Genomic DNA, 10,046 nt, shown 5'->3' on the forward strand with positions numbered 1-10,046 from the left:
CCTGATGTTCTCTGTATGACAGCCTGAGTGATAAATAAACTTGAAAAGTCAGTGCTGGAAAGAACTGTTTTGTTGTTTTTTTTCCTGATAAATTGCTATGTTTCCTTTATGCTAACACTAGGAACAATGCAATCAAATGTGTATTCTTTTTTACATTGGTTGCCCTAAAGATTAGCTAAATTTGTTTCACAATGGCAATAAGTAACCTATCCCTGTTGTCTAATACATATTTTTCTCTTCCTTTTATTTTAAAGTTGTTTTTTACAACATGTTTCTAATCATATCACAGTAAGAGTCACCTTCAATGTATTTTGAAATATGTTTAGATATGTCTTAAATATAGAAGGCAGGATTAATATATTGATCTATATAGTAGATCAACAATAAAATTTGGTAAGAAAAAGTTTCCATTTGTTCAAATGTTTAAAAATACCTATTACACTCCAGCACTACTTTGAGGCCTCAACATGCATCTGCCTTTTTCATTTAATTTATTTATACTGGTTTTATTCTAATTCCTCATTTTTATCATCTTTGGGGGCAATTGTTATATAACTTTGGGGGGAGGGGCAATTATCCTTTAATTAGTGACCAGGGAAGGAATCTGCATCATTTGAAGAAAATTCATCAGCTGTAATATTGGTTAAGGAGGTATTTGAACTTCAGTTAGTTTAAATTTTCTTTCTTTCCAGCTTATTTCCAGTTAAGGGTATTCCTTCTCCTGGCACGGCATGTTGCATAGTGATAGTCTCCAAAATACTTTACAGTAAAGCAAAGATCTAGTTTTTCCAATGTTGTTCAGTTTTTATAGATTCTCATATTGCCCATTGTTGCATTTATGTCTCCTCTGCATAGTTTCATAGATGCAGTAGGCAAAAACATATATTTTGGTTAAAGCTCAAATTAACCAATTACCTAGTATACAGAAAGAACTAGCTGAGTCACTGCATAAATACAACAACATTTCAGAATTTCTTTTCTAGGTCTGAGGACATAAAGTCACGTGGACTAGCTTTCTATTGCTACTGTAACAAATTACCATATATTTAGTGACTTAAATAACACACATTATTTTATACTTCTGCAGGGCAGAAGCCCAAAATGGGTCTCACCAGGTTAAAAGCAAGGTGTCAGCAGGGCCATATTTCTTCTGGAGGCTCCAGGGGAGAATTTATTCCCTTGTCCTTTCCAACTTCTAGACAACGCCCACATCCCTTGGCTCTTGGACCTTTCCTTCATCTTCAAAGCCAACAATCTTCATCTCTCTGTGACTTTCTTCAGCAACCACATCTTCCTCCAAGTGATTCCTCTTCTGCGTTCCTCCACTTTAAAAAACTCTTGTGATTTACTTTGGTTCCACCTGGAGAGCCCAGGAGAATCTCCCTGTTTTAACGTCAGCTAATTGGCAACCTTAACTCTTCTTTGCCACGTAACCTCATGTAGTCACAGATTCCTGGGATTAAGAGATGGTCATCTTTGGGGATCCATTATTCTGCCTACCACATTACAGTGTTGCATTTCCATTTACTAATTTGAATTTTCTTAAAGAACTGTAGTTCTTTTACAGTTTTTCAATCATGGGGAAAGACGTTCTTGGGAAAAGAAGTTCAGCTTTTAACCATGAGCTTTGATTCTATTGGGATGACTTAAAGAAAGATATGGACATAGCTGGAATTGCCACGGCCATATAACCATCTCCTTCATACATATAGTCTGAGATTCCTGACTTACGTTCTGGTAAACTGATGCCATGGAACATGGAATCAGACTGTGGCCACCAGGATGAATGTGCAGACTCCCTGTGAGCCAAGTGGATGAGGAAAGGGGCCCTCTCCTTAACATTCTGAGAAGCTAAACCCTCTTCCAAAATTACTCTAATGAGTTTAGAATTGCTAAAATTGTCCAAGGCATTAAGCAATGAAGTTTATTCAGCTTTGTTTTGTTTGTTTTTTAACACACAAAAATGAAAAGTTAAATGGGTAAATTATAGTAGCCTAATCTTTTCAAATGCCATTTCTAAGGATGGACAGGCAGGTTGTTTTAACAGCTTTACATGCTTACACTCTAAAGACTATAAACTCCGAAATATATATATATATTAGTGATATATAGATCACTTTGCATGAGTGTTTCTGTGAACATATTCTATACACACTTTCTCATAAGAACTCTTGATTAAAGAGAATTATTATATTTCAATCAGAACCACAGAGAGTAAGACATTTGAATGACTGGCTGAAGGCCCTATGCAAACTGAATCTAAATATGAAACAAAGTAAAAGTTTCCAATTTGAATCTATGTCTGAATGCTGATAGATAAAAGTGTATTTGCGATGATCATTATTTAAAATAGACAAGTCCAACCACCAAAGGTTAAAATACAAACTGTGTGACAGTTTAAGTAGAGCCAAATTGGCTGTACTACAGTTTCCTGTCACCCGGAGATTATAAGAAGTGCATTGTTTTTTGTGAGTCTTGTTTTTTAACACGCAGTAAGCAATGCTCATATGAGAAGCAGTCACCTCTCATGGATTAACTAGCACTGTCAATGTGTATCCCTCTCACCTGCTGACTCTCTTCTCTGCTCCCCTCCACACTGTATCTAATGCAAAGGTGCTGTTCATAGTTCCCATGGCTCTGCTGGGGTCTCCAACAGTGTTTTAATTCAGCATTGCTCCTCGGTGGCACTAAAATGGGCCCACTCTAGGTAAGGTCTGATTAAGGAAGGGGACACAGTAGTAATTTAAGAGGAATTTTGTTTACATAGTCCCTAAAAGAATTCTGAAAACCTAGGTACATATTTTTAAATGATATCTAAATATTTCTAACATTAGTTTAAAGACGTTAAAAAGGGACATGATTTCTAATGCTCTGCTACACATTTGTCAGAACCTCAGGGCTGTAGATTTCACTCATTCAACCTATGGCAAATATACCATATCGCATAATTGGCAGAGCCAACCATCTTTGTGGAGCCAATCAACCCAAAACACTTTCCTGTCAAAACAAGTCTGACTTCCTTTTTCAGTCAAATATGAAGACAGTTCTGGTGACAATCTTCTGAATGCTAAAAGGAACAGATAAACACAGCACAGAGCCTTGTCATGTGCTCAACCCTTGGATGAATGGGAACAAGAAAAAACAACTGGCAGGCGTCACACACATTCAGAGAGAGATCAATGTCAAGAAAGACATGGAAGTTGAAGATCTGAAAAATGAAACCTTTGAAACCGTGGGAAGTCTTGGTGCTTCAGGATATGAGCACAATTTGGAGACTGCTGGGGAAAGGAACTTAAATTCCTCTCTGAATGCTTCTAACGTGATAAAAATAGAAGGTGGTTTTTCTAAACAAAACCCTGTGGCTACATTTCTTTGAAGGTCTCAAGCCTTTGGAAATATCTTAAAGCAGGTATCAAGTTCTCCTCATCAACACTAAGAGTCAACAATAGAGATGACAATCTTGCTTGTGTAGCCAACCTCGGCATCCCCAGGAATTGGCTCTACATTTTCTGTAGTCTTTAGCATTGGTGACTTTTGTTTGAACCCTCTGTCCGTGCTTGGTCACCTTTCAGTGTGTACTGGGAGAGTAAGTTAGCCACCTTTCATTCTCAAGTTCCTAGGTTCCACCCATGCCATTCTCCCCCCTTATGTTCACGTTCTGATTCTCTGGCGCTTGTATTGCCAGAAGTGGATAAGGTACATATTAAAACAAAACAAAACAAAACACCCCTGCAATTGCCAAGACTATTATATTGTGCCGAAAGAGGAGCTGCTTATGCAAACTAGTACAAATGTTTACATAGGAAAATACGGAAGAGTGTAAGTTTACACTGGAAATGCATTTTGGAAATTTCTCTCCCCTAATGTTTCTGGGTAAATGGTTGCAAGGACATTACCGACAATGGGCAAAGGACAACTTTATTAGGCGCTTTCTTTTCTTTGTGTGGAGGGTTTTGGTCCTTGCAGAGGGAGCTCCAGGTAATTCGACAGGACCCAGTTTCCACAGTCGCTGCAACTTGATCCCACGATGGGTGCTCTGGAAAGCACCTAGGGCGAATGGGTCCGAGGCCCCTCATGATCAAGGTCGTCCAATCCGTGTATTAAGTTGACAATCTCTGCGTGTCATCTCTTAGAAGCAGGTCTGTGTTCCCCTCCGAATAGCCCACCACCTGGCTGCACCCCAACTCCACGCGAGCCCCAGCGACCAGGTAACATGGGGTGCTACAGAAGGGCTGTGTGGGCGCAGCCAGGCCTTCCGACGCAATCGCTGGGGAAGAGGCGAGGACCCCAGAGGATGCTGGCGGCGCGTGCGCACAGGTGCTCGGGCACCCCCAGATACACTCGGCTAAGGTGCAGGGCGGACGGGGGAGGGGAGAGGACAGCCTTACCAGATCTATGAACGTCAGGAATTTCCAGCTCCCTCCGTAGGTGTGGTGCGAGGGCATTTCGATGGCCTTGTAGTTGCACAGGATAGAGCAGTAGGACAGCAGAATCGCCACCCGCAGCACCTGACTGGGGACAAGCGCCATGTTCGCCAAAGGCCTGGGCCGGCTGGGCGGCAAGGAGGGAGGGAGGGAGGGAGGCGCAGGGTGCGCGGCGGGGAGCCCGGCGCGGCGGGCAGCGGGGCGGGGCGGGGCGGGGCGGGGCGCGCCCCGCGGGACCTTGGCAACCGCGGGCGCCGGGGCAACCTGCGCGGGCGGGGCGGCGTGTGGGGCACTACCGTTGGCGGGGCCGAGGGCGGCGTGGCGTCAGCGCTGTCGTCATCTCCGTCATTCTGTTCCTGCCTTCTCCGTCCCTGGAGACCCGGCCGGGGGGCGCCCCCTAGGCGTTCCGGGAGTGGGGGGCGGGGTGAGGGTGCCCCCAGGGCACGCCGAGCTGTGGGGACCCTTGCCGTGACGACAGCGAGGCGGGCGGGAGGTCAGAAACCCGGCCTGGAATTGGGGAGCCCAGGGTCCACCAGGCTTCCAGCTGGGGGGTCTCTGCGCAGGTCCTTGTGGTGGTTCCTGTTGGGGGCTTGGTGGAGGCGTGAACGTGGGGTGTCGACCTGAGCACGGGTAGATGGACTTGTTTTATTTTGGACCCAAATGGATTTTTAGGGTCAGACTACTATTCTTCACTATAAAACTCCCCTATAAATGCCATCCCAGTAGTTAGACTTCCCTGCACTTTCCACAGGAGGTTTATAAATATCCTGTTAATACATAAGAAGACTGTGAACTTTGGACAAAGAGGTTTATGGATAAAAAGTTATAAAAAGAGAAAGTGTCAGATAACTGTTTATGCTGGAAGGTTGCATTCTGCTTAAAAACAAATTCTGAATTAGGATGTAAAACCCGTATGTGTAATTTAATACTGATCTTCTCAGGGTTAAACTGGTTTTGCCCTTTTGCTTATTTAGTTTTTTCCTACGCTACACATCCAGGCCTTAATGGAAGGAAAATAAATATAAACTGGATTCTCCTTGCCTTCCAGTAAATGTTGTCACATTGGAGTTTCATCAGTCTGTGGGCAGCGTGATCACATTTCAGCCAACCAGATGCAGGGGCAAATTATGAAAAGACAGCATAGGTATTTCCTGTGGATCCATTTAAAACAGGTGTCCTCTCCAAATAGTCTCTGAGTCAGAGACTGTGGACGGAGGGGCAGGGTAAGCCACTGGGAGAGAGAAAGAGAAAGTTACAACTCACAAATGTTAGCTGGAAATTTTCCAATCAAGCTCTAAACCAAAATTAAGAAAGTCAGTAGATTTTTAAAATTGGCCTTATGCTAACAGAAATGATGTCATAAAAAAATATAATGTCAAGATGATTCTACCAGCCTGAAACTACTCATTATTGGTGATTTATATAGCTTTATCTTCATGTAAAAGTTGAGTTTATTTTTTTAATTGTTTGTCCATGCCACATGTTCATAAGATTAGAAAACTTAAAAGTAGAGCTACTGCCCTGGCCACTGTGGCTCAGTTAGTTGGAACATTGTCCCATACACCCAAAGGTTTCCTCTCTGTCCAAAATTTTAAAATGTTTTCTTAAAAAGTTGAACTACTGAAGATATATCTTGCTAGGTCCTTAAAATTTTATGAGTTCATGTGATATCCTTTTAGTTTGATATGCCTTCCTACTTTACAGTTTAGAAAAATAATTAATAAGACTCCCTGTCCCCATCATTGTAAAACATAAAAATAGTTTCATAAAGTCATTTAACATTTTATTCTGCACTCAGTTCTCTTTTAAATAAATAACTATAGCACTCAAAGAAGTGTTTTGAATCTTTCCTAAACAAAGGATTTTCCTTTGTTATTTGGTGACTGTCTAAGCATGGTAAGATAGTGAGTTCTGTGGCAGTTTTTAATAAAGCATTTGCATAAACCTTGACTCAGATATTTTGTGGAGACTGTCAGTCCACAATTTTGGGAACTTCTTGATAACTGTATTATTGTTATAGCTCTAAATCTTACTCTGTATATTGGCTGAAGGTAAACTTCCTTGAGTACTTCTAAAAACTGATATTCTTTTCTTTTTTGCAGGGAAGGGTGTCTGACATGTTAGTCATGATAATCCTTGCTAGTTTTGGACATGACAGGGACCCCTGTGTCTTCCTTATGTTGTATTCCAAGAAGCCAACTTCATATAGCCATGGGCTTTTACTTAAAAATGCAGGAGGAAGAATTGTTTATGCCTAGTCTCATAATAATCAATGTTTATGCATTTTCTTCAATGCTGTGTTTATATTAGATAAGCATTTTCTAGCAATATCAATGTTTGAGCAAATCATTTTTCCCTCTTCACATTTGTCGGCACCACAAGGGTAGAAGTTGGGATGTGTTCCTTTTAGAGGTTTGGGCATGAGAAAAACCCCTTTGGAATCACAAAAAATGACAACTTTGAGTTGCTTTTCTTTGTTAAGAAAAAATAGCACATTTATGGTATTAAATAGGAATTCTCTCATCAACCAGAGAAAACACTGGGAACATTTTATCATATACCTGCAAGTCTTTTTACAATATATAGACTTGGCAAAAGTAGGTTTACAGTTATGAATATGTGAAACACATTTTATTCTTATATTATTATTAATTAATTATAATAATAATTATTATTAACCTACTTTTGCCCACTCCTGTATACTTAGCTTGTTGTGACATACTGTGTAACAATTCATATCAAACAGATTTCTTTTGCTTTAGATTTATTAAGAATGTTCACTTATTATTTAAAATTCTTTATAAAATTGTGTTCAATGATTACATAACATGGCATAATATGAACATATCATATTTTGCTTAAATTTTTCTATCGTTTTAGATATTAGGTTATTTCCAGCTTTTTATTGCTATAAATACACTGTAATGTCTGCATTGTGAGCTGAGAACGCCACTTTTTAAAAGATTATTTGTAGCTTAACACCAGTTAAGAAACCACCCTTTTATAACTTAGTATGTATATTTTCCCCTGATTTACAAGTGGATTGTATTTACTACAGGGAAGTCTACTAAGTAAGGAGATTTCTAAATACCAAGGATTCAATGGAGAATCATTGAAAAGCTTTAGAAAAAGTAGTGTGGAGATGAGGTGAGAGTCACCATTTAAATCTCATACAGATCTGAAACATACCCTTACTCCCCCAAATCTTTCTGTGCATTGCCAATGCTACTCATCCTGCTTGAATGCTCTCTCTTCCTGGGAGTATATCCAGGCCCAGCACATCCATCAGGACAGGTGAGAGTCCGCTTTGACAGTCCCTCTAGGACGGCGGTTCTCAACCTGTGGGTCGAAACCCCTTTGGTGGTCGAATGACCCTTTCACAGGGGTCGCCTAAGACCATCCTGCATATCAGATATTTACATTACGATTCATAACAGTAGCAACATTACAGTTATGAAGTAGCAACAAAAATAATTTTTTTTTAAAATTTTCACTTCCTTATTTTATTTTATTATTTTTTTTCTTTTAATTAAATCTTTATTGTTCAGATTATTACATTTGTTCCTCTTTTTTTTCCCCCCCATAACTCCCCTCCTCCCAGTTCCCGCCCCACCCTCCGCCCTCACTCCCCACCCACTGTCCTCATCCATAGGTGCACGATTTTTGTCCAGTCTCTTCCCGCATCTCCCACACCCTTTTCCTCCCCAAGAATAGTCAGTCCATTCCCTTTCTATGTCCCTGATTCTATTATAATCAACAGTTCATTCTGTTCATCAGATTATTTATTCACTTGATTCTTAGATTCACTTGTTGATAGATGCGTATTTGTTGTTCATAATTTGTATCTTTACCTTTTTCTTCCTCTTCCTCTTCTTAAAGGATACCTTTCAGCATTTCATATAATCCTGGTTTGGTGGTGATGAACTCCTTTAGCTTTTCCTTATCTGTGAAGCTCTTTATCTGACCTTCAATTCTGAACGATAGCTTTGCTGGATAAAGTAATCTTGGTTGTAGGTTCTTGGTATTCATCACTTTGAATATTTCTTGCCACTCCCTTCTGGCCTGCAAAGTTTCTGTTGAGAAATCAGCTGACAGTCGTATGGGTATTCCCTTGTAGGTAACTGAGTTTCTTTCTCTTGCTGTTTTTAAGATTCTCTATCTTTTGCTCTTGGCATTTTAATTATGATGTGTGTTGGTGTGGTCCTCTTTGGATTCCTTTTGTTTGGGGTTCTCCGTGCTTCTTGGACCTGTAAGTCCATTTCTTTCACCAGGTGGGGGAAGTTTTCTGTCATTATTTCTTCAAATAGGTTTTCAATATCTTGCTCTCTCTCATCTTCTGGCACCCCTATAATTCTGATGTTGGTACGCTTGAAGCTGTCCCAGAGGCTCCTTACACTATCCTCGCATTTTTGGATTCTTTTTTCATTTTGCTTTTCCGGTTGGGTGTTTTTTGCTTCCTCGCATTTCAAATCATTGACTTGATTCTTGCGCTCCTCTGGTCTGCTGTCGGGAGTCTGTATAATATTCGTTATTTCAGTCCATGTATGCTTAATTTCTAGGTGATTCTCCAATATAAGATCGAGGGTCTCATTGGTTTTCTTGTAGATCTCATTAAGTTTATCAGCGGCTTCTAAACAGTTCTTGAGAGACCTTAAAAGTTTGGTTCTGAACTCTATATCTTCCATTGACAATTTTGTCCTGTTTCTTTGTCTCCGCATTTTGTTATGCTTCCTTGGTGCACCCCCTAGTGGTCTTTGTGCGCAGTCTTATAGTTAAACCTTGATTGTTGTAGCTAATACCAGGGAGGGCTTGACCTCTAGGCCAAGTGGCTATGAGAATCAGCTGTGTCAGCAGTGAGAGAACTTCTGTCCTCTAGGGAGGTGCTAATCTAGCCTTTGCCTGAGGCTATCCGGCAAATGCCTCTGTGCAGGGCTTGGGCGGGGCGGGTCACACAGGATCAATAGGGTGGGCCTGAGAGAGCAGTTATGGCGGCTCTCAGTCCTGTCCCCAGGGGCTCTGCCTCTCTGAGTCCCAGCACCTGCTGCAAAGCTAGGAGAGAAAGCTGCACTCGCTCTGACCGAAGCCAGACAGTCCCGCTTCTCCCGTTTGAGTCTGGGTCCCTAAAGACTCGCCTGTATCTGGAGCTCAGAGTCTGCGACTCCCTCCCGATTGAAAACGCCAACCGCGCCCTCCGCCGCCAGCCCGCTCCACACGCGCACTCTGCACCTCAGAATTTGACTTCAGCACTGCGCCTCCTCTGAGTGTCCGTATGCGTTTCTCTTTCCTCCTATTGTAGGACTTCCACTCAGCCAGCGTTCCTGTGGTTCTGGGTGATGTCCCTTCCGTTTTTTGGTTTCACTTTTGAAGTAGTTGTTCAAAGCAGCAAACTCCGGCGTTAACCTATGCTGCCATCTTGGTTCTCCTCAACAAAAATAATTTTATGGTTGGGTCACAACATGAGCAACTGTATTTAAAGGGCCAGAAGGTTGAGAACCACTGCTCTAGGACATAGAATGTGGTTTGCCTGTTCTGAACGATCCATGTGGATGGCTTACTGGTGATTCATATTCTATATGTACTCACTGTACTCATTATTTCCTTTTAAAAACTGTCCCCTATGCA

The 10,046-nt window shown here is 41.4% G+C and overlaps 1 protein-coding gene across 2 annotated transcripts in view; it reads right to left on the reverse strand.

Moving 5' to 3' along the window:
* AIG1 (androgen induced 1) overlaps positions 1-4,674 on the reverse strand; it is a 205,718-nt gene extending 201,044 nt beyond the window's left edge. Inside the window, exon 1 of one of the 2 annotated variants that reach the window (XM_081094335.1) lies at positions 4,389-4,674. In XM_081094335.1, the coding sequence (XP_080950461.1) occupies positions 4,389-4,529 (141 nt within the window). In that variant the 5' untranslated portion in view covers positions 4,530-4,674. The remainder of the gene's footprint in view (positions 1-4,388) is intronic. The other variant, XM_081094336.1, reaches the window with a different exon arrangement.
* Between the last annotated feature and the right edge of the window lie 5,372 nt (positions 4,675-10,046).

This window comes from Myotis nattereri (assembly GCF_964212035.1).
Source record: "Myotis nattereri genome assembly, chromosome: 6".
NCBI classification, from domain to species: domain Eukaryota; kingdom Metazoa; phylum Chordata; class Mammalia; order Chiroptera; family Vespertilionidae; genus Myotis; species Myotis nattereri.